At 47.9% G+C, this 24,794-nt stretch overlaps 2 protein-coding genes across 4 annotated transcripts in view; one reads left to right on the top strand and one right to left on the bottom strand.

Moving 5' to 3' along the window:
• Window positions 1–5,158, bottom strand: part of svep1 (sushi, von Willebrand factor type A, EGF and pentraxin domain containing 1) — a 65,928-nt gene extending 60,770 nt beyond the window's left edge. The window contains exons 1-2 of one of the 3 annotated variants that reach the window (XM_048971207.1): window positions 4,922–5,158; window positions 3,414–4,136 (exon numbers count right to left, since the gene is read on the bottom strand). In XM_048971207.1, coding sequence (XP_048827164.1) covers window positions 3,414–3,863 — 450 coding nt within the window. In that variant the 5' untranslated portion in view covers window positions 3,864–4,136; window positions 4,922–5,158. The remainder of the gene's footprint in view (window positions 1–3,413; window positions 4,137–4,921) is intronic. The other 2 variants (XM_048971204.1, XM_048971205.1) reach the window with 2 other exon arrangements.
• A 12,209-nt stretch (window positions 5,159–17,367) lies between these two features.
• On the top strand, window positions 17,368–19,075 carry LOC125705272 (C-X-C motif chemokine 2-like). The gene is made up of 4 exons (XM_048971728.1): window positions 17,368–17,551; window positions 17,742–17,868; window positions 18,406–18,489; window positions 18,612–19,075. The coding sequence occupies exons 1-4, from the start codon at window positions 17,383–17,385 to the stop codon at window positions 18,616–18,618; spliced, it is 387 nt and encodes a 128-aa protein (XP_048827685.1). The 5' UTR covers window positions 17,368–17,382; the 3' UTR covers window positions 18,619–19,075.
• The last annotated feature ends 5,719 nt before the right edge of the window (window positions 19,076–24,794 follow it).

Below are 24,794 nucleotides of genomic sequence, written 5' to 3'. Positions count from 1 at the left end.
ACAGCAAGAAGCCACTTGGCGTTTACACTCATCAGGTTCCACGTGAAACGCAGAAACGCAATAAATAATGTTGTATCTTATCAAATATACAGGCCACGACAAATTCCACATACTAGTTTCAACATGAGTGAGGGGTTGACGTCCCATCCAGGGCGTCTCCTGCCTTTCGCTCCCTGATATAAGCTCCAAACCCAAGGAGGTTTTGTACTGAATAAGTGGTTGGAAGATGGATGGACATTAACCCTAATATGGTATGTGTCTAAGCATTTATGCACTGTGACTTCCTGGAGCAGTATTTCCCAATTCAGTACTCGGGGACATACAGACAGTCCACATTTTTGCTCCCTCCCAGCTCCCAAAATGTGGACTATCTGATAGGGAGCTTGGGGGGAACAAAAACACGGACCGACTGTGGGTTCCAGTGGACCGGATCGGGAAACACCGTCTTACAGTTCCGTTTGTATAATGTTCTCCGTTTCCATTTGTTCTGACATTCTGTGGGCAGATTTCAGTCCAGGGTAGGTATCCAGGGTTTGCACACTGCAGCATGGCACTGCACGCCATAGATAAGGCCTGTAATGTTGTCGCACATGACCCCCCCCCATACCTGCATCCTGTCAGCTATGCTCATTAAACTGAACAGATGCCAAGCTCTTTGTCCAGCAAGCACACATATTCGTGACTTATCTGCATTTTCGGCAAAAACATGCCCTCCTGAGAAAAAAGTTTTTCTTGACGAAGAACAGACTTGGGTTTCTAGTGAAACGACCACAAATGTTTTGCTAAGACGAGGAAGGTTTAAGGCCCAAACAGCAATAAGGATGGAAATATTTGTGAATAAGTGAGAAAAATGGCACCAGGGACGATTTCCTTGGGCGTCCATAACCACTTTGACGGTTAATGGCATTCAGAGGCGAATCATCTGGAATCTGCACTGTCAGTTGGACAGTGTGGGTGGTGGAGTGGTGCATTCCTCTAGAGCCCACCCCCCCACCCCACGCCACCCCAGAATAACCCCTGCCCTCCCAGAGAAGCCCATCTCGAGATCTTTGTTTTAGCAGGGCTGCATGAAATCGAACAGCTGTTCTTCATAGGTCAGGAAGTGTTGGTGGTAAACAGGAAATGGAACGTGCCAAAATGGGGGGGGGGTCTCTCACTAACAGGGTGTGGGGTTTAAAGTTGCACCTGTTCACGTCATTTCAGAGTAAGGGTCGGCTGGAGCCGCTTGTTCCAGCTCCACCTGCAGGCCCCCCAATCCCGATGGGTGCCGATGCTCTACAGATCTGACTGGGCTCCACAATTTGTTTCCACCTGCAGCGAGTATAAAGGGGATGCCAGCCTTCCAGAAGAGCTCCACCAGAAAACTGCCTCAAATTCCCAACAGCAGCAGCTGTAAAGCACGAGGCCACACATCAGACCCCCTGGGTGGCCTGAACCAAGGTCGTGGGGTCAGAGGTCAAAGCTGCCTGAGCAGGGCACGACACCAGCCAACCTGCTAAGGGCCGTAAATCTCTAGGGTGAAGAGTGACTATGCCCTGCGCCTTAATCCAAACACTGAGGCGAGGGAGGTTAGGGTACAGGAATACCACCGGGCATGTCGCCCCCGGGCCACCCCAGTGACAACAGCTCCAGAGACTGTGGACCAGGCAGCTTCCACGCTCCACACACGTGCCCCGCTCTCTCCCCGGTCAGCCTCGGGCTGTGCGGAGGGAGCCCAGCTGCGGAGGAAGGAACTCGGAGGTTCTCGTGAGGACAAAAATATCACTAATGGGGCCCAGATTTCCACACGCCATTTAAGAAAACAACGGCCAAACGCGTCAAGTATCGCTTATTAAGAACAGAAACATGCGCCCAACACGCGGAGACCGGTGCTTCACAATCGCAATGATCTCAGATGACTGCTTGTCAAAGGGGTAAAAACAGTCATATAAGAGTTATTAAGAACATAAATGAGCACTTAGAGCATGCAGCCTGTTATTTCAACATAGCGATGATGTCATATGGCATTACAGTTTGTCAAATGAGTTAAAAAGGCAGAGAATGATCGAAATAATGCCTTAGATTTGAGCATGAAGCACAGTAAGGCTGCCTATCTCATGGTAGTGAAATTCCGGCCGTCTTAATCTAACTCAGGCTTCAGGAGGATAGATAATCCGGTTGTAAATCCACTTGCAGTGATCCTCTGCTTTGTTAAAGATGGACTGTGGGTCCCTGCACCATTAGATGTGGTCACCATAAGCAGTATTACCGTAGAGAGCCAGAGCCTGTGGTGTATTTAAAAGAGCCCACCCTGTCATGAAAGAGCTTAGACCAGACAGCAGTAACAGTAAACAGAAGGCGGCGCAGCGGCGAAACACTCACACTCTTTAAAGACGCGGCGGATTTATGAAAAACAGCGTCAGTGTGCGCTTCAGACAAAGACTGCCCCCAGCCACAAAGACCTACCCCAGGGACAAAGACCCTCATTAGTGACAAAGACCACGGCCTCACCGTGCACCAGAACGCTGATCAGACGCAGACGCTGCCCCAGTGGGAGAGAGGATGGCGCTGCAGACAGACGGGTTAATCAGCCCCCCCCCCCCCCCGGGCACCACACTGCAGGAGCACCCTGGATGTTTATCTAGCGAGCAAATACCCCACAGGCAGACCGACAGCTGGGCCGGGCTTGACTGACGGCCACAGACTCACCGGTGCCCCCCCCCCCCCCCAAAAAGACCTGCAGATTTAGCCTTACCCCCCACCCATGCCACATCTGACCCCCCCCTCCAACAAAAATCCTTAGATAAAGATCCTGGTCTGTAACTCATGCTGCTCAACACTGTCATTAGAGTCTCACAATCTGCAGCCATCAGATAAGGGGCTGGGGGGACGAGGAACCCTTACGGAACCTTCCGGAAATTACGGTGAGTTCACACCAATGCCGGGAGCCTGCTCTCCTCCCCCAGCACGCAGAGATCCATTTCCCCACCTAGCTCACACGTCTCTACCTTCGTCTTCACACCGACACTCTTCCTTCGTGCAGGTGAGCTTTCCCATGGCACCAGAACCAAGTAGCCAGTCTGGAGATACAGCCGCAGTGGGGGGTGGGGGGCTGGGGGGGGGGGGGGGGGTGGCCATATCCATATCCAACTGCTCACCTATCTACCCATATATGATATATTACGTCTTTTAGCTAAACTATGTTTAGTCTGCCGTACAAAGATGAAAAATAACATTGAGCTTTATACTGTTATAAGACTTTGCAGCCAAATAAACAATCTTTATGTAATTATTATAAATGAATAAGATATAAGAAAAGAAGCAGCTAATTATTATACGGCTAATAATTAAGGTGACCTTAAAGGAGCTTGTCAGGAGCGCGTTCCGGTCCGTGAGCATGCAGAGGGTACCGGAGGGAGGGGGGGGGGCCTCACCGCTGCCTGCTGGAAGGCGCCCTTGGTGTAGGTGCCCCCGCCACGGTAGGTGATGGCCGGCATCTCCTGGTTGAAGAGCGAGCACTTGTGGTTGCGTGCCCGCGGCGTGGAGATGTGGTCGACGCGCCTCACCACGTGGGACCGGGACGAGAAGGTGACCAGCGCCACGCGGGTGGCCCCCGGAGCCACGGGGAAGTCGGAGAGCAGCTTGCGGACGAAGCGCAGCTCGCTGAGGAAGTTGGAGTTGCCCACGCTGGACGACTCGTCCACCAGGAAGACCAAGTCGAGGAGGGCGCTGCGCTCACGCAGCAACCGGACCTGCCGCTTGAAGGCCCGGCCGAGGCGGGCGACCTTCCCCTCCACGCCCTCGGCCAGGTCCGAACGCTGCAGGCCCTGCAGGCCCCCGGCCAGCTGCAGGCAGCCGCACAGGACCAGCAGGGGCCACCACATCGTCCCCAGGCGTCCCACCGTGGTGGTGGAGCAGAAATGACAGGGGTGGGGGGGTGACGTTCCTCTTTCCTCTCCCCACCGGCGATCTCTGTAGCCGCTGCCTGTGCGCTCGGTGCTGGGATGGGGTCCACAGTGCAGCCAGCCAGACTCACCGCTTAAAGGAAAGACCCTCTTCGTATCCTCCTCAGGCTCTGACGTTCCAGCATCCTAGCCAGACTGAAAATGCTTTTCCCCCCTGTTTCAAAATCATTTTAAAAAGGGGAAAAAAAAGTTCTGGAGAGAGAGAAAGAGAGAGAGAGAGAGAGAGAGAGAGAGAGAGAGAGAGAGAAGAGAGTGAGTGCGGGAGAGAGAGAAAAGGGGCAGTCACAGTAGTGAAGTGGTCTTTTTTCACCCTGTCCCGCTCTCCTCTTCTCCCTCGCTCCCCCTTTTTCATGCCTGACTTCCCCGCGATGGTGCGACACCCTGTCAGCCTGTCAGCGGTCCCAAAGAAAACATCAGCACCGGCGGGGCTGATTGACTCCATATGTCTGGCGTGGCGGTGGCGCTGCCAGATACCAGGAGTGCCATTGTAATTAGAAACACCGTGCGGGGGATAGAAAGGAAGGGAGGAAGAGAAAGTGAGACAGGGAACCGAGAGGAAGCCGCCGATCGGCTGCCCGCGGGTCCCTGCGCGGAGACGGAAAGCGGAGTAACGCAGGACGGAACAAATGGTGCGATCTAAAGGGCACTTTAACGCTCCGCTTACTAGGTGCCCGGTAAAGGAAAACAGAGAAGGAAAAAGTGCATCAGCTCTGCATGATTTTACCTGGTGCCAAAAGTCGGGCAGCCATAGCAAACCGTAAAATCGCCCGATTGATCGTCCGGTTCTCTGGAAAAGGACCGGAGACCCGATTAACACCGACCGAATGAACTATTTGTCCAGGAGCCGGACTTGCAGCAAAGCCCACGTTTTACTGCCTGACATTTGTGTTCGACAAACATAAATCATTCGTGTGTAATCAACTCGCTCTCTTCTTGCGTATTTTGCCAAAAGGGACCTTTGAAAGGCGCATACTCACACTCAGACTTGTTTCATCAGACAGGGGGACTTCGGATGTGTCCTTTTGTCTTATCTGTGCGGCCGTGGCTTCCTGCCTTTGACAGGACGGATTCCTCCGTTCTGAGGTGCAGTCTGCGTGTTTTCTTTTTGGTGGGGTGTTGTGGGGGGTGGTGTGGAGGAGGATATTGAAGGAGACCCTTAAATCCCTCACCACACATACACATACACACACTCACACACACCTCTATCGGGGAAATGATCTGTTTCATAGGTTTCATATGAGTTGGAAGTGTGATTCAGGGAAACCTCGTGGAATTGTTTGCTGGAGTGAGTTTTCTTGCTGCTGAAATCCCCTTTACTAGGAATGCAAACATCCCCCGAGCTAAATCATCACCCCTAAGTCTGCATGATCAGGTAACAACAAGCCTCCATTTGCTTCTAGAAGTATGTATTAGTCACCAGTAAAGCAAATACTTGAAGTGTGACTTCAATGAGGAGTTTACTGGGATGAATGTTGATTGCAGCACCTCTACTTGTTAATGATCATTCCTTCTACATCCACACATCATGAAAGACGGACTGGCTACATACTGTACAGGTACTGCTGCAAGCTGGCCAGTGCCCACTCAGTGCAGGAAGACAATGTCATGCCAAAAGAGGACTATGATTAAGGCAATCATTGCCGATTCGATTAGGGGCGGGGCCACATTATTTTAAGGGGAGGGGCACGGGGACACAGTGAAATGGGGGGAGCAGGGGTTATCTGTAGAGGTAAAATTAAAGTTGGCACCAACATCTTGTTACTAAGTGCTCAAAATACAAAACACCATAATTTCTTGAACTGCACAATAATTATGGCTATGATGCATGTATATTCGTGCAATTTTGGGAACGACTAAAATTATATTTGCATCACATGCATGCGTTTGGGCAAACTGCATTCTGCGGTCTATGACTGACATCATTCGCAGCCAATGAGAATGGGGTTATGGGGGGGGGTCTGATTTCAGGCCTCTGGATTGCAGGCAATAAATACATAAAAGTATTTTATCTCCCTGCACTGTGACATCAGCAGACGGAGCCTCTGCAGCACGTGGGTCCTGCATGGGGGGGCGGGGCCATGCACAGGTGATCTGCATTAATGGTTGGATCCCAGAGGCTGGGGCTTCATTGTTCTCTTGTGGACCTCAGAAAGACCTTACTCTGCCAGGGACCCTCCTCCCCACACATATACCTGCTTTTTCTCTCTTGCTCCATCTCTTCAAACACCCCCTCCTTTTTCCCAGCACTGCCCAGCCTCCCTCCCTCCGGTCTGAAGCTCCACGCTGGTTTTCCCTTGTCCTGCGCAGCTAGCCTCACTCTGTCAATCCGCATGATGTTTTATGGACATACTCTCTCTCTCTCATTCTGTCTGTCTCTCTGTCAGTCTGTCTGTCTCTCTCCCTCTGTCTGTCGATCTCTTTGTCTCTCTGTCTGTCTGTATGTCTCTCTCTCCTTCTGTCTGTCCATCTCTTTGTCTGTCTCTCTCTGTCTGTCTGCCTGTCTCTGTCAGTCTGTCTGTCTCTCTCCCTTTGTCCGTCAATCTCTTTGTCTCTCTGTCAGTCTGTCTGTCTGTATGTCTCTCTCTCCTTCTGTCTGTCCATCTCTTTGTCTCTCACTCTATCATTCTGTCTGTCTCTCTGTCAGTCTGTCTGTCTCTCTCCCTCTGTCCGTCGATCTCTTTGTCTCTCTGTCAGTCTGTCTGTCTGTATGTCTCTCTCTCTCCTTCTGACTGTCCATCTCTTTGTCTCTCACTCTATCATTCTGTCTGTCTCTCTGTCAGTCTGTCTGTCTCTCTGTCAGTCTGTCTGTCTCTCTCCCTCTGTCCGTCGATCTCTTTGTCTCTCTGTCAGTCTGTCTGTCTGTATGTCTCTCTCTCCTTCTGTCTGTCCATCTCTTTGTCTCTCTCTCTCTCTGTCAGTCTGTCTGTCTCTCTCCCTCTCGTTCTCTATCTCTGTATATATGCTTGTCTCCTTCTCCACACATGTACTTTCCTGCTGGGCACCCCCCACCCGAACACTGCAACCAAGAGGGTTACATGTTTCATATACTATTTTTCTTCATGTTACATATTTATCTTCTGAGCACGATCCATGAAGCAGGTGGGAAAAGCATCTCGCCACACTCACATGCATGTACAGTCTGTGTTGGTCTGTGTGACTGAAAAGCTCGAGACTTGAACGTTTCACACCCCATTTGATTTAAAAAGCAAGAGAGTCATCAACAGGACAGGAGGATCCCAAGCACTGTGGACTGCAGGTGGCTTGTTGTGGTCGCTGTAGTATCTGATGCCGTGTGTGTATCTCTGCTCGGCTTCCCGCAGGCTTCACCTGTACTTCTTATCTCCAGCTGCTCTGGGGATACATGCAGACTGAGGTTAATTCCAGGCATTTCTGGAGGAATAATAAGTGTGTGTGTGGGGGGGGGGCTGCATGGATACTGAGCAGAACACCCCAGCCTCACAGGCTGTTAACATTCACACATTTTATAGCAAATCGGATAATATTTCACTGGCACAACACCAGTATAGCTCCCTGGATTTCATCCATGAGCTCTGCCTTCCTAATGAAGCCTGAGAGTCACCCTGCCAGTCCCAGCAGCCGAGGGTGACGGAGCCTGCCGTCGCCTTGCAGCTGGGGGAAGGTGCCTGTCTGCCCGAAAGCGGCCAGACTTGACGTGTTCAGTCGGGTGCATGAAAGCTCTGTGCAGTGTGCTGTCTCACTAATCTAACAGCAAATCAGCTGCACTCTATGCAGAGAAGCTGTAATAGCCACTGGCACTAACAGTGATTTTCCAGGGTACACTGCAAAATTTAATCATAGCCTGCAAATAAATAACCATATATATATATATATATATATATATATATATATATATATATATATATATATATATATATATATATACACACACACATTCTCACATTCTTACTTGCATCTCAGATACATTAAAAATAATTGGTCATTTAGCGTAGGTTGATATTTTAATTAGAGCCAGAACAGAGACCAAATTAATTATATTTGTATTTAAAATAATCGATGTGAATTTGAAGGCCAAGTTCATGAATTACTACAGAAGGGCCATGGATACTTTGGCAAAATCTACTGAGCAGATCACACCCTGGCTACACCCTGGACTACATGTTATACCCATATTGAATTTATATTCATCACAGGCTAAAATAAATGGCTACATTTACTTTGTCGAGTTTATACTGATTGGTTTTGATAGTTGTGGCAAGTGCATCTGCTATTATCCCCTGACTGTAAACGATAACTAAATGATAGGCTATCAACCACATTGTCTTTTTTTGCCTCTGCTTCTTGGCTTGGTTGTACTCCAGCGTTCCGACATTTGATGTGTCTGTCACAAATCTACACGAACTAGCGACGAGACGCTTGTGGTATCGCATTTCAGCCTTTGCTCTTTTATAGATTATTTGTTCTTCACTGTGTTGGCGCTTTTATTATTATATCATTGCCTAAGCAGAATGTCTTAGCTCCGCTCCATATGCCAAGCCTGCGGTGCCCTCTAGCGGTTGTGGGATGGTACCTCCGCTGCCGGACAACACAAGCATGATACCATGCACAACTAACAGCCATGACGGCCTTATAGTCAGCTTTTTCACACCAGTCCCGATTACCTAAATGATGGCTTTCGAAATGTCTTACATTTTTCAATGGCCGACATTCCAGTGGTTTTGGAAAATTTCTCTTTATTTACTGAGCTGAGATAATGGGGCGCGGCATTATTCTTCCGCAGATTGGGGGGAGTATCGCTTCCCAGCTGCATTACGGCTTTGGAGTTCTGGTTAACTGGCGGAGTTATGGTTTGCGGCGGCTTCTTGGATTTTTCACAGTATAACGACTTTAAGCGTTTTACACATCAGTCAGGAATCCAGAGGATTTCATTGTGTTTTCGCATTATGCTGTAAATCCCGACACGTTAAAAGTATCAGGCCAGACCATTAAAATATACAGACAGAAACAGCCTCTGTCACCAGGGTTGTCATCCCTGCTCATGTAGTTCTCTGTGAAAATAATGTTAAAACCGGAAAAAGATGCCGAAGCTGATTAAAATGGAAATATTTCGTGTTTTGTTTTGTACTGAAAGTTTTTGGCCGATAGAGGGCAACATTCTCCACATTTTCTCAAACACATAATTTCTTTCCCTATTCCTCTCCATGCATGATAAAAGGACAGAACTTAATCTAAACATTACCGTTTGTTTGGCAAACATGTTTGTACGGTTAGAACACTAACATGTGATTGGTTTTGCAGTGTATGTTGCTTCATTTATCCATCCTTGGATGGGGTACCAGTCCATCACAGGGCTCACACACAATACGGACAATTTAAGAACACCGTTTGCCTGACCACATTTGTGGGGGGTACTGGGAGACGTGCCCAGGGAAAATCCGCACAAACTAATGTAAAATGTAAACTTCATTTGTACCCCCAGCCTTGTAAGTGTCAGGCTGCAGTGAGCCCCCCCGCCCCCCACACTGCACTCCTTCATAAACAGAATGCTAGGGTTTGAATCCCAACCCCACTCTATGTGCGGAGCTGGTCCCCCCTGTCTCACTGGTCAGGATGCATTCCAGCCTTGTACTCTGTGCTGCCTGGGATAGGCTCCAAGTGCCCCCGCCCCCCCACCCAGACCAGAATAAGTGCTTAGAAGATGGACAGATATACAAAACTGAAAGGATCATGAAACCTTTGTGGAGCAGATTCTGAGATAATTGTAATGAAAGTTGGTCACTGTATAGTTTCATATCAATCACTACCTTTTTGAGACAAGGCTGTTAGGGATGGACATAGTGAAGGATGGACAATCCACATACTGGCTCACACTAATAAAACTAATAACGTAAACAGGTACCAAAGCTAAGCATGGGAGTTCACGAGTGGAGGACTGAAGTGAACAGGACTAGGAGGCAAAGAAGCAAACAGAAGGGCAATGAACTTGATAGGCACTGGGTAAGAACATTGAAGGGACACCGCCAGACTGGTCAGGGGGAGTGGACTCCCACGGACCTAGTAGGATGATCAATTGGGCTAAGCGGCAGCATCACAGGAGCTGGCAAGGATGGGACAGGAATGTCTGCGGTGGGCATCATTGGCCCATGTGAGTCTGGGGGGCGCCAACGGCGATCCCTCTAGGACATGAAAAAGCAGGGCCAAGGCCTGTTGCCCGGCACCTGCAAACGCTGGAGGGGCTCTGCCAGTGTGGGCTCAGAGATGAAGAGGCGAGGCCGGGCTCTAGAGAAGTGAGCTGGTGGCTTCCCTCTGGAGATGCGTGAGAGTGGGTACTTCCTGCTTCTTCCGCTTCCTCTTCCTGGAAGGGGGAGTTGGCACAACACTAACTGGAGGTGAGGGAAGCCCACTGGCCCCCTCCCCTGAGCAGGACACTGGAAGCTCGGGGGTTAGGGTTAGGAAAACTCAGACAAACTCAGCACGTCCACTTCCTAAACAGGTGACATGGGAGGAAGTTCTAAGTTGCGTCTTCTTGCTTCTCCAAGCTGACTCGAAATAAACTGGGACTGATCAGTGGCTTGGTAAAAAAGCCCTTCCACATGGCGTGGAAAGCTCACCCACACACCAGGTCCCAATGCAGGACCAGGAACTGGAGACACGGGCTCCTCTGCAGGGTTGGGAACTGATGTGGGGGTGAGGGATACAGATCCCAGCGTGACCGAACCCGTGATGGAGTCAAGGGATCGTCAGGTTGAGTCGGACATTCTTTTACGGAAGGACATGGTGAAGGACGGACTTTTTGGTGAAGCAGCTTCATCTCACACTGAAAAAATTAGAAAAATCCAACCTATCATTGAAATACATTTAACTAAAAAAAATTAATCGAGAAATAATAATTTTCAACAAAAACACACGTGCCACTGTATATATACACATAACGAGGGTTTCAACAAGGGACAGGTGTGGGATATTACAGAACATGAAGGGGAGCCTCGTCGTCACTGCTGATCAGGCCAATCACAGTGGGGTCACCCGCAGGCGTGATGGTGCCGTTTCCCTTACGCTTTGCCACACTTCTGGAGAAAGGAAGACAGCTGATATCATTGTAAGAGGACAAAGGTCCAAGTCTTTAGAGTCCTGGTGCTACCTGTCTTGCTGTATGGCTGTGAGACATGGACGCTACCCAGTGAGCTGAGATGAAGACTGGACTCCTTCGGTACTGTGTCTCTTCGGAGAATCCTTGGGTACTGCTGGTTTGACTTTGTGTTGAAGTGGCTGCTAGAGGAGTCCTGAATGAGGCACATTACTTGCATTGTGAGGGAGCGTCAGTTACGGCACTACGACCATGTGGCAAGTTTCCCTGAGGGTGATCCGGCTCGTAGGATCCTCATTGCTGAGGACCCAAGCAGTTGGACCAGGCCAAGGGCACGCCCAATGTAACACTGGCGGCAGCAGATGAATGGCCATTTCTGGAGAGTGGGACTGGACCGTGTTTCAGCTTGGCGGGTTGCCAACCGGGATCCCAAGGTGTTTTGTCATGTGGTGGGTGCAGCAACCAGGGGCGCCGCTAGCAATTTTGGGCCCTATGACAAAATATGAGGTTGGGCCCCCCTACCACACCCATTCAGATCTCTGGGGGCCCCTAAAGGGCGTGGGCCCTTAGAATTGTCCCAACTTTCCCCCCCTTAGCGGCGCCCCTGGCAGCAACGCACTGTATCAGCTCATACTCCGCAACCTGACCTGACCTAGCTTGTATGTTTGTCCGTGCTCTATGTACTCGCTGTGGGATGCAGAAGAATTCCCACCCGAGAACAATAAAGTTTATCTTAATCTTCTAGTGAACATGAGTCAGTTCAGCAGCAGGATCTTGGAGGTTGTTCCACTGGTGATAAGTATCAGTCTAACCACCAGAAATACAACTTTTGAAATCTGATGGGAGCCTTTTCCACAACATCCCTTACAAATACTATCTCGCTGGGGTATCTCTATCCCCAGCCAAGCCATCTCACCCTGGTCTCTTTGAACTGCTCCCCTCTGGCAGACGATCCAGAAATCTGCAGATCAGGACCATTCGCCACTGGAACAGCTTCTTCCCTCAAGCCATCACCCTTGCAAACATCTAACCTGCAACACCAACCTACACCTGTTTCTCTGACTGCTACACCCTGCTCCACTCACATCTCACCAGTGATCTGAATCTAAGCCATCCCAGGCACTTTGCATCTTGTATGTTGTTTGCACTTTATGTACAATGTCTGTCTGTAAATACGATGTCTTTTATATTGTATGTAATCTGTAATATTTTGTTTTATTGTATTGTAATGTACCGGAGAGACACCGACTGTCGGAACCAAATTCCTTGTGTGTGCCGCACACTCACTTGGCCAGTACACCTGATTGTGATTCTGATGAATCACAGAGATTCACACATACTCTTAGAGGGTTTCTCCAGTGCTGTTGACTGTGCCTCACAGTAGCCTCATTGTCACCCACGTACCTCCCACATGCAGCTTGAAGCTATATTTCACCACATCACAGAAATCTGGAAACATCAGGCATGAACAAGATGGTATTTCATAATCGTTATTTATTGCAGATTGTATCACCACCCCCACCCCCACCCCCACCCCCACCCCCACCCCCACCCCCATGAATGGAAAACATAAAACTCCCATTATCAGACAGCACAGGTTGTGTTTTCTCTTGCTATCCTGGCCAAATCCTCCGTCCCTAAATAGAGGTGGTCCCATAGCCGTCGGACCACCTCTCAAGTCTGGGTAAGTCTGTACCAGTGGCAAAGTCACATTACGTCGCTCTTCAATCAAAAACCATCCTAGCCAAGGGATGGCATGATTAACCATTTCACAGCACTGTCCGAGACAAACAAGTGAAAGATAAGCAATTTTCTATGCCGGTAGACACAGATAAAAAATTTCCATCAACTTTTGATTGTTGTCTGTCCAGAAGGCACAGGTGATATGTAATGACAAAGAGCAGGAGACAAGAGGAGATATGAATGAAGCCGCACTGTTAGTGTCGTTGAGTCCATTGTTGTTACAGTATAGTGTCGATGTTTTATTTTATTTATGTTTGCATTATTTTCGATTTACTTTTGTAATCCAGTTTAGATTTATTTCATTTTCTAATGAAGTACTTATTAGTTTTTCTTAGCTTTATTTTAAAGATATATTTCTATTTAATTTTTATATATCTTAGTTTCTATTTAATTTTAGTAATTGTACTTCTAGGGATAGACTGGTGCTGTAGAGCTATTTTATGTGCTTGATCTTTAGAGAACCCTACATGAATGCACAGGGCACATTACGTACGAATGTCCTCAAAATGGGCAAAATGTGTTTCAGGCATTATTAATGGTCATTAAAGAGAAACAAATCATTACTTTAGCTACAACAAAAGCTCTGGACTGGCCATTAACCGGCAGAAATAACTGGCACGTTCTGCTCCAGTAAATGGCAATTAGAAAATATCAATATAAAGATTAAAAATCTTCACTCTGGAACTTTAAATTTGGGTTAATTAAAAATGACATTGTGCGATACATATTTGTCATTTCCTACATCATGAAAGCTGTCCTGGCTAAATCCTACAGAGAGGCAGCCATTGGTAATATTTCCACTGGTTTTGTTATTGTTTGTCTCTAGATTTCTTGCATTCTATCGAATATCTGACTTAAAATAATGGTACAATAATCGTTAATATGTATCCATAAAAGGATTAAAGTAAGTGGCAGAAATGTGCTGCAATTCAGTGTTTTTCAAGAGTTATATTGAACTATTCAACTACTGTACAAATGAAACCACCCAGCAGGGCCTAAATATTATTAAACAGTATTTATACAGTAGAAGTATGGTTTATTACGTATGCTAAAAAATAGTAATAGAAAGTAGGAAGTAAAATTAACAAAATGACAAAATCCTAATATGGTCCAAATTTTAAGATTTGAGTCTCGGGGTAGGCAGGTGATGGAATGCAGATGCTGGTGCTGCTTCTGACGGCAGGATGAACAGTGGTACAGCAGCAGGGCAGGCAGGAGAGATGTCACAGGCAAAAGGGCAAACAGGAGAGACGTCACAGGCAGAAGGGCGAGCAGGAGAGACGTCACAGGCAGAAGGGTGGGCAGGAGAGACGTCACAGGCAGACGGGCGGGCAGGAGAGACGTCACAGGCAGAAGGGCAGGCAGGAGAAACGTCACAGGCAGAAGGGCAGGCAGGAGAAACGTCACAGGCAGAAGGGCGGGCAGGAGAGACGTCACAGGCAGACGGGCGGGCAGGAGAGACGTCACAGGCAGAAGGGCTAGCAGGAGAGACGTCACAGGCAGAAGGGCAGGCAGGAGAGATGTCACAGGCAGCAGGGCAGGCAGGAGAAACGTCACAGGCAGAAGGGCAGGCAGGAGAGACGTCACAGGCAGAAGGGCAGGCAGGAGAGATGTCACAGGCAGCAGGGCAGGCAGGAGAGACGTCACAGGCAGAAGGGCGGGCAGGAGAGACATCACAGGCAGAAGGGCGGGCAGGAGAGACATCACAGGCAGAAGGGCGAGCAGGAGAGATGTCAGAGGCAGAAGGGCGGGCAGGAGAGACGTCACAGGCAGAAGGGCAGGCAGGAGAAACGTCACAGGCAGAAGGGCAGGCAGGAGAGACGTCACAGGCAGAAGGGCAGGCAGGAGAGATGTCACAGGCAGAAGGGCAGGCAGGAGAGATGTCACAGGCAGCAGGGCAGGCAGGAGAGACGTCACAGGCAGACGGGCGGGCAGGAGAGACGTCACAGGCAGAAGGGCGGGCAGGAGAGACGTCACAGGCAGAAGGGCGAGCAGGAGAGACGTCACAGGCAGAAGGGCTAGCAGGAGAAACGTCACAGGCAGAAGGGCAGGCAGGAGAGACGTCACAGGCAGAAGGGTGAGCAGGAGAGACGTCACAGGCAGAAGGGCTAGCAGGAGAGACATCACAGGCAGAAGGGCGAGCAGGAGAGATGTCACAGGCAGAAGGGCAGGCAGGAGAGACGTCACAGGCAGAAGGGCAGGCAGGAGAGACGTCAGAGGCAGAAGGGCGAACAGGAGAGACGTCACAGGCAGAAGGGCAAGCAGGAGAGACGTCACAGGCAGAAGGGCAGGCAGGAGAGACGTCACAGGCAGAAGTGTGAGCAGGAGAGACATCACAGGCAGAAGGGCGGGCAGGAGAGACGTCACAGGCAGAAGGGCAAGAAGGCCGGAAGGGCATCACAGGTAACAGGGGCATCAGAGGCAGTAGGACAGGCAGAATATATTATTTTTTGGGTTTTTTTAGGCAGAACACCCCCGGAAATAAAATTGCATTAGCCAAAGTAGGGGAAACTATAAGCAGTGCAAATAGTTAGCTGAGTGCAATATGTAAGCTCCGGCAGATATGGCTACGACAGCATAAGGAGGAGGGAGAGGCAGATGGGAAGGCAGGCATGGGGGGTCCCTGAAATGTCAGCACTCCAATTCCACAAGGAGGTGTGAAGCTAGAGTGACAGCACTGACAGTTAAGTTCATCCAAAGCCAATGGCACCAATGTGTTTGCTGTTTTCCTTGCAGGCAACCATGGTTAACAGAGGAAGAACAATGATTCCAAGCACCATCCTCCTTTTAAAGCATCCAGTCTGCTATTCTAACTCCATCAGCATGACAGAATGATCTCCAGCCTTTTTCCTCCTCAACACTGTATCATTCATTCCTCATCTGAGTTTGAAGAACACGTTAAAGATGCTGAATTGAAGCCTGCAGACATCCAGTTAAGAACCTACACTGGAGAAAAGATCATTCCTATTTCATGGCTCCTGTGACAGTGAAATATAACAACCAGTAAGTCAATATGATCTTATATGTGGTAAAGAGAGAGGGACTAACACTGTGGGGTCATGATTAGCTGCGACATCTACAGCTAGATTGGAGATCCATCAACAGTCTGCATGCTGAATCCCCTGAAAGAGTCAGCGGACAGCAAACTGAGCAAAGTACTGGATGATGCCTCTGCAGTATCTGCAGTATCCAAGCCCGGCATTCACAAGTGAAAACATATCAAAGGTAAAATGGTGTTAAATGAAAGCGCTGCACTGCAGTTTCACAAAGTCCGTCCAGTTCCTCATGCCATCTGTCAGTGATTTGGAAGTGCAATGATCACAAGAAATTTTGCTAACTTTTTTGCTGCACATTTTTGTTTCATCGCTAAGAATAAACGCGTCAGTGGATGGGAGTATAAGCAGCGTCAGATTGCAGTTACCGTTCTCCATCACGCCTCCGGCTCTCACACTCCTTAGACCTGTGTTCCCTACCCGCTAGGTCTTCTAGTAAATTGAAGATAGGCCGTTTACTGGAAAGTTTGCTTATGCATTTCGCAGGAAGAGCCCTACATTTTTGTTTTTGTTATTTGACGTTTTAGCTATTAATAAATAGTATTTCTGCGTTGCATGTGACCTTCAGGTGTATTAATATGGATTTCTACATGTTCTGCCCCTCACCTGTGGTAAATTCCTGCTTCCCTCAGGGACTTGTTTTAGCCTGTAGTGTCCTGCCCACGTGTTCTTACACAGCAGAGATATTGTGACAGGTTAGTATTTCAGTAGTAACCGCTGACAGCTGTGCTATTGAGATTTCTCGGTTGAAAGCTGCTTAAGAATGAGATGGAATTCAGGTTAGAGGTCTGTATGCCTGATGGTAGACTGGAATTTCACCCAATTATGGAAATGAGATTTCACTACCTTAAAGGAAGAAAATCGAGCCACACATGTATGTGATACACGTTGAATGGTATCCTTGTCATTACGAACAGCCTGACCGCAGCTTCAGCTCGAGAGTGACGTGTCTCTTTATCATTGTGAAATCAAAACAGAATTTTCAAATGAAAAACCATGAAAAATAACATCCTTAGGAAATACAAACTCCGCCGGGACTGATTCCGCATAAAACAAGCGACTCTAAATGAAAAGAATGTGATTTCGTTCCAGGACAAAAACATTTCATTTTCTACTCAGAGGAACGGATCAGAAAAGAGAAGCATGATTAAAACTCACATCCAAAACCAAACGTGTCCTGCGCACTTTGGCCAGACAACATCTAGATGGTGTGCTAATCCATCCCAGGGCACACGTTCACACAAAGAGTTCAATTTAGAGACACCAGCTCACCCAGCTACATGGGGAAACAGGAATGCATGAAGGAATCCCATGCAACATGTGGAAAACATCCAGACTTCACATGCTCTCAGCCTGGATTGGGAATCAAATGACTACCACAGACGTCATCTGATCAAACTCTGGTCGAACTCTGATCTAACGTCACTCACTATAATATCAAGAGAACTACAAGTGCCAAGTGTTTCGGAGAAAGAGACTTAGAAGCACTTCTCTGGAACTGGACTTCTTCCAATGTGGGAGGAGTCCATCCTGATGATTTTCCGGCACCCTTTAAAGGTAGTTGCCTGCCTGGACCATGACGCATTCAAACAAGCTCCCAGACAACGCGGAGAGAGGAACAGCGAGATTCCTGAAGCATCAGCACGCACACCTCTACTCATCGAGTCTCCAGCAGACCATCATGAACACCAGAAAATCATCCATCATGCTGTTTTTCTGCCTGTCCTTCTTGGTTCTTGCAGAAGGTATCTAATTACCTGCCTTAATATTTACGTCAATCAATACTTTAAGGAACATTTGCTGATTATATATTTCAAAAGTGCTCCCAAATGAGTTGGCGTTAAATTAGCTTTGGATCAGTCCGTTGTGAATCTCTAACTTACAGCATAGGAAGCACCTCTCTGATCACACCCCTTGCCCCTCTCCATCCCATAGGACAGAGCATCTCCTCCGCAGCCTTGTACTGCCGCTGCATCACCAAGAGACCCATGGTGCAAGAGAAGAGAATCCGGAGGCTGGAGGTCTTCCCACCCGGCCCACACTGCAGCCACACGGAGATCATGTGAGTATGCCAGGGGTCACTGATGGCCTCAATTAGATCTGGGGGAGGTGGGGTTGGCATGGATTTTTGGATAAGGAAATTCCATCAGGGGGTCGGCATGGTGGTGCAGTGGTTAGCACTGTTGCCTCACACCTCTGGGACTCGGGTTTGAGTCTCCGCTTGGGTCACATGTGTGCGGAGTTTGCATGTTCTCCCCATGTCGTCGTGGGGTTTCCTCCGGGTTCTCCGGTTTCCCCCCACAGTTCAAAAACATGCTGAGGTTAATTGGACTTGCTAAATTGCCCGTAGGTGTGCATGTGTGAGTGAATGGTGTGTGAGTGAATGGTGTGTGAGTGTGCCCTGCAATGGGCTGGCCCCCCATCCTGGGTTGTTCCCTGCCTCGTGCCCATTGCTTCTGGGATAGGCTCCGGACCCCCCACAACCCAGTAGGATAAGCGGTTTGGAAAATGGATGGATGGATGGAAATTCCGTCATCAGATTGGTAGGAGTCTCGCAGAACCTTTTGCTGACATGTGGACCTGTTTCCTTCTCCCTCAGTGTGACCCTTGGAAACATGCAGAGACTCTGCCTGAATCCAATGGACAAGAATGTAGAGAGTTACATTAATAGGGTAATGCGCAAGTAAGTGCATCCTTCAGCTATCTACACCTACTGTATGTTTGGATGTGGACCTATACTCAGACTGGATAGCTGTGGTTCCTGAAAGATACTCACACCTGTCCTGCTCTGCTTTTGTCTTGCAGAAAATGATTGGGAGGCAGGCTACTGGATGTATGGTCCCCAGTAACACAGAGCCCACAGCATTTAGAGCCCTTTCATGGATGCATGCAACATCTACACTGTACATGCTGCATGTATGTATTGCAGCTGAGAACTCCAAAGATTACATTGGTGGACTGCAGTGTCTAAACGGCCCTTGGTGATTTTGTGTGTGTGTGTGTGTGTGTGTGTATGTGTATGTGTATGTGTATGCATAGACCAAGCACCCCCTGCTCATCCCAATGTGCCCTTGAAGGGACACTAGCATCACCCTGACCCTGGTTTTTGGATGGTTGTGTGGTTATTCAAAATGAAAGGATATAATGTATGCATGTCTATTGAACAGACATAGCGTCATTGCATTATTTATTAGTATTTTATATTGATTCATATTTTTTTACTTATGAAGCTGCAATATTGTAACAAAGAATAAATTCTTTTACAATAATTATTGCTCTGGTTTGTCACTTTTGTTACTGAGGCTGCTGGGAGAGATAGCTGTCACCTCTGTGAGGAGCTGGGCTCAGCTGATTTCATTGGTAACCCTCTTCAGGTCATGCATTAGGTTCATACTTGCTGTCAAAGATACTTCCCGTCATGTGACCACCAGTGAAATGCTACACCCCTTGCACGGGCTGAACTTTAAAGTAACCACAAAGGCAGGGAAGCTGAAGAACCCAAACCCCCATCTCAGCAGGCAGGATGTCAGGAAAAAGCTAACAAGGTGAACACTGTGTGTATTAGCAGCCAGGGCAATTGGCCTGAGACCAGGGGTGGATCCAACAACGTGCAATGAGTGCAGCAGCATGTTGATGCAACAGCTGGCACTGGGTGCGAAGGGCTGTAACTCTTTCGACAAACCCGATTTCCCAGATAGGCCGTGCCGAAGCATGTTCCATGTAGTATAGTTGCACATTCCCATGTCTTCAGTGTTTACTTTCTTGTCGTCTTGTTGCTTTTTGTGTCAAGCTATGGCGAGATGACAGCTCATATAACTCCTCCGAATGCAGACACCTTACGAATGTTTACTTGCATAGTTCTTATTTAGTTTAAGTCTGAACCTCAAGAGCCCACTGACATTCCCTATTGTCAACATGCCCTTTTGGGTGTAACAGGGAGGTTTGTTGAACAAGGGAAACATTTGGAAACATCTGGTAGAGTCGTGGCCTGATGGATGCTGCATCGGAAGCAGCATTCAGCTGTGCACAGACCAACTACCAGAGAAAAAAAGTCCAATTCCGTGGAAAACTGAGCAAGCAAATGAGCCTGAGTAGACTGCTGCATGAGGTCAGCGCTCCTGTTCTGGGAAACACAAAGGAGCAGTTAAATTAGCAGATGTTCACATTTATATGGAGGTGACAGGAGACACAGACACAAATCAAGGCACTCAGTGGTGACTGACATGTCACGTATGACTGGAGACATAAGATCTGTTTGAACAGTATGTAAACTAGTTGCTGTTAGAACGTCATCAATGTTCTCCTTGGACAGCTTCTTCACCCGTCCCTCTCATCTAGTCCCTACTCCTTCCACCCCCCCCCTAATTTTACAAACTCTAGGTGCGACAAAACCCCCTCCCTGCCACTCCAAAAAAAACTTTCTTGAAAGCCCAGCTTTTAAAATGAACAGTCTGGAGAATATCATCTATATGATGTTCCTGGAAAAAGAAAAAGACCCATCGAATACTTTTAGAGTGACTATGTTCACAAGATCAAGTGTCTTCTGCAGCTGCCATTTCCTTCCTTTTCTGCCACCTACACTGTAGTGCTGCTGCTTCAATTATGAGGCAATTTATCTCAAAATGAAATCAGGTGTAGATCTCCATCAATAGAATATTCTTGTTATGCAGTAATAAGATTCATCAAATACTTTTTGAAGCATCACATTCACAAGGTCAAGTGTCTTCTGGGGTCCTTCCCCTTTACTACCACTAAGTGGTACTGCTTCAAGTTTTAGTGTCATTTTTCTCAAATTCAATCAATTCCAGATATTCATACATACAGTGTGCCAGCAAAGTTTTTAAAAGACCCGTAAAATACTTTTTGAGTTATCGCGCTAACGAGATGAAATGTGTGCAGTGGCCACTGGGGTTGCCGCTTTCAGTGTGGTGGGGGCATATAAATCACAATTATTTGTATTCAGTTGTCCCATGTAAAGTTCCAGGCCCCCTGAATCTGCCAGGGAATCCATGACCCATCCAAGGAACACAACAAATCTAATTAAATATGTGTGTGTGAAGCATAAATAAAACTGCATTGCAGGTATTGAAGGAAATGCTGTATTAGAAGTGATGCTTTATTTACATTGATGACGTTCTAACAGCTACACTGGATTGTCTCTTGATAAGAGGACAGGGTTAGGCTGTATATCTGGTACCCCTGGAGCATTTTGGGGAGAGCGGTATTAAAGGCTCCCTAGCAGAGATGAGAACCTATTACTGACACTTGAACCTTGACCTTCTGATCACAGGCACACAAGCTTAGCCCACGAAGTAACACAGCCCAGCATCCATGAGGACAAGAGCCAAGGGTGTCCTTAAGCTGGCCCACCCATGAAAGAAGCTTTGTAGGAAGTGCTTGGAGCATCAAATGAAGCCTGAGAAAGAGAGTTATGCAACCCGGCACTGGGCCAGAAGGAAGCACACGTGACCTTGCATTTGACAAATGGGGGCGGACATGGGGTGATACATTTGTGAAGTGTAGGAATCGGTAAATGCCCATGGTGACATTTAGCTTCACTGGAACTGCCTGCCAAAACACGCCAGAGACAAAGCGGAAAGCCAGAGGGGCCCCATGCCAGCAGAATGCAATGAGTAAGATGCTCATGCCTTTGTCCCCCAGTCTGCATTTCTTGTAACTAAAACATGAGTGCAACACTTAAGCTCAAACCTCAATTATCTTTTAGCTTGTCTCATGAGAGTCACCCAGGTAAAAATACATTCCAAAAGCAGTTTATCTAAAAGCTAGTTAAGAAAAATATATAAAACCCTCTGTTCAATTTTCGATCACAGTCGGCGCTCCATACATGTAGCATCAGAACGTCAAGGCAGTGTATGGTTAGGGGGTTAGGACTATGGGCACATCTCCACTGAATCTGGTAACGTGCACTTGGTACCGCAAGAAAGTACCAAAAGTACTGTATTTCTTGCGCTGTTTTCCTATGCCGTAAAAACTGGTAGCAGGGCTGAATGTGTTAGGTGTGCTAATGTTTGAGCTCTGTTCCTGTTACTGTGTGTTTGTTGCCTTGCTTGCTTTTCCTAGCCCTGCTCTTTGTATTGCCCGAGATCCCTAGTGTGGTGTGGTTTTCCCCTTTTTTGTTCTGTTCTTGAATAAACTTCTTGTTGTGTTGGAGCCTTACCCTCTTTCCTGCCCCCCCACAACAGAGTGACTCTACAACAACAATCTCATGGCTCCAGCAAACGCTAGTTGGGATCTTCACCCCTCGGCCCCTCTCCAGTTCACATTCAGGTTCCTTATTGTCGTGGTACAGAGTACAATGAAATTGTCGCAGCAGTCCAGTCAGTATATTCACACAAAGTAATATGAGTAATTTTGGATATGAGACAATCACACAGAACATAACAAATAAGGTAAACTGCAGTTGGATGTAAAGACAGTATAGCGACAAAAACTGACATACAAAGGACATCACACAAGACATGAAGTAATAAGATGATAAGTTAGGATAAATCAATAAATTATAATATTGCAGTAAGGTTGCTGTAGACCCTCAGATTGGCATCATAGTTTGATAGTGTTCAATTCTCATATGGCTCTGGAGTAAAAGCTGTTCCTTAGTCTGTTTATCCGTGAAATGATGGACCTGAAGCATCTACCAGAGGGTAGCCACTCAAACAGATGATGTCCAGGGTGGAAGGGATCCTTTCATATGTTTAGTGCTCTGCAGAAGCAGTGGGAGCTGAAAGGGTCCTCCAGAAAGGGCAGTGTGCATCCAGTGATTTTTTTGGGTGGTGTTGATGACCCTCTGAAAGGCTGCCAGTGTACCATGTGGTAATGCAGTACACTAGCAGGCTCTCAATGGAGCAGCGGTAGAAAGATACCAGTAGCTTCTCTGGTATATTGTTTATCCTGAGAACCCTCGGGAAGTACAGTCTATTGTACCTTTTTGACTACCGCTGTTGTAATAGTGGTCCAGGAGAAATTCTCCGTCATAAGTGTACCCAGTAACCCGAAAACAGATCTTTTCCACATAGTCTCCATAGATGTACAGAGGCTTGTGTTCTGTTCTGAGTTCCTGGAAGTCTATTATGAGTTCTTTTGTTTTGGAAGCGTTCAGGGTGAGGTTGGTCTCTGAGAACCACTCTGCCAGTTTTTGGACATCATCCCTCTAGTCTGTCTCGTCTCCACTTGAGGGGAGTGCTACCATGGTTGTGTTGTCCGCAAACTTAATGATGTTCTCGGCCCAGTGGAGAAAACTGTTCTTGGTGACGTGGTGAGCGAACTTTGCACCCTTCAGGCTATTTGGAAGAACCTGTCCGACTACCCAACCACCCTACAGTCCCCTTGGATGCCAAGTTGCCATACTGAGGCAAGTAGACAGCTTCTGCAGCTGTCTCCTGCATTGCCAGTCAGAGGTGTGAAGACTCAAGAGAGTGCCCTGGCACCTTGTGGACCTGGCTGAGACACTAAGGGTTTCTGAACCTGGCCCTGAAACCACCGTCATACCTGACCCTCCAGGGCCCTGCATAGAGGAGGTCGTCTCCTCACCTGAGCTTCCAGCCCACTGCCCAACGGAAGCGGTACCCGCTTCACCCAAGCCCCCAGATCCGTGCCCATGGGAGTCCTAGCGTTGCTCTCATGTGCCCAGCATTTGCGTGTTTGGGGGGGGGGGGGGGGGTTATTGCCCATCTCTTCCTTTTCTATGTGTCGTGTCACTTTCGACCGGCAAGCCTCGCTTGTCACCCTGCGTCCCTCCTCTGTATTGTAGTCCTAATCCCTAGCATGCTTCCCTGCTTCCCTGCTTCCCAGGCTGCCATGTAGCTCAATGGGTTGAGTGTGTGACTCAGAGGCTGAAACTCTTTGATCAGGACTTTGAAGCAGAGACCGACCTCACCAGTTTTGCTGGCTTTTTGGTTTTCTGTCTCTCCCTCGTGTTTATTTGTTACCTCTGCTTCCCTGATTCGGTTTGCCCTGATGGTGTCCTGTTTGATTTTGGTTTTACTTGTTGTTGTTCTTTGTCTTTTCTGGTGTAGTCAGCCCTCTGTGTTATGCTGTCTAGTTTCTAGTGCTGTGTGGTTAACGTTTCCTCGTTTTGGCGTCTATTAGAGTTGCCTAGTTCTGTGCTCGTTTACTATAGTGTATTCCACCTGTTGCCTGTTCTCTTGCTCCTTTGTTGATTGGTTGATGTTGCGATGGTCCACACCTGCCCTTTGTTAGTCCTTGTTATCTATGTTTTTAAGTTCTTGCCGTCCTTCTGTTTCTTTTCTGGAGTCGTTGCACATGTTAGTTGTGGTAATGTGTGAGTGCTGTTCCTGTTATTGCATGTTTGTTACCTTGCTTGTTTTTCCTAGCCCTGTTCCTTGTGGTATCATCGGCTGATTGAGAGGTCATCCCAAAAACCCGCACCCACAACTGGTCAGGTTCCCCACCCCTGGCCTATGCTTTTCACCCAATTTTTTTCACACTTTGAAATTTTTCACATTATGCAGACGTTTCCTGGGCTTGAGAAGTGGCCTGGCGGGCAGCTGGAGACTCACCATTTCAAATATTCCAGACAGGGACGCATTATGGGTTGTGTGGCCCCTGGGCAAGACGTTCGAGAGGGCCCCCCCCCCACCAGCACCACCACCACAATTCAAGGGCCCTTGGCAGACAGAGGATCAAAGAATGTAGGCCCTCTAAAATAGACAAACGAAAATACATTGTTGATAAGCGTTGCAAATTGTTTTGGGCTAGGGGCCCCACGGGCCCCCTGCACCCTAAGGGCCCCTGGGCAGCGGCCCCGCTGGCCCGGTCCGTAATCCGTCCCTGATTCCAGACTGTGGCAGCCATGAACCATGAGCCAGGAGTTTACCTTGCAGTTAAAACCAGCAATATTAGCACTAATAACTTGTATAAAAGATATTAGCATAGGCACATAATACAAATGATTTAAGTTTGAATAATGTAAGTACAAAGCTTGCAGTGATATCATAAAAATAGATATTA

This window comes from Brienomyrus brachyistius, chromosome 12 (genome assembly GCF_023856365.1).
Source record: "Brienomyrus brachyistius isolate T26 chromosome 12, BBRACH_0.4, whole genome shotgun sequence".
NCBI classification, from domain to species: Eukaryota; Metazoa; Chordata; class Actinopteri; order Osteoglossiformes; family Mormyridae; genus Brienomyrus; species Brienomyrus brachyistius.
Note: the sequence above shows the minus strand (reverse complement) of the source record. Positions and strands in the feature narration are given on the sequence as shown.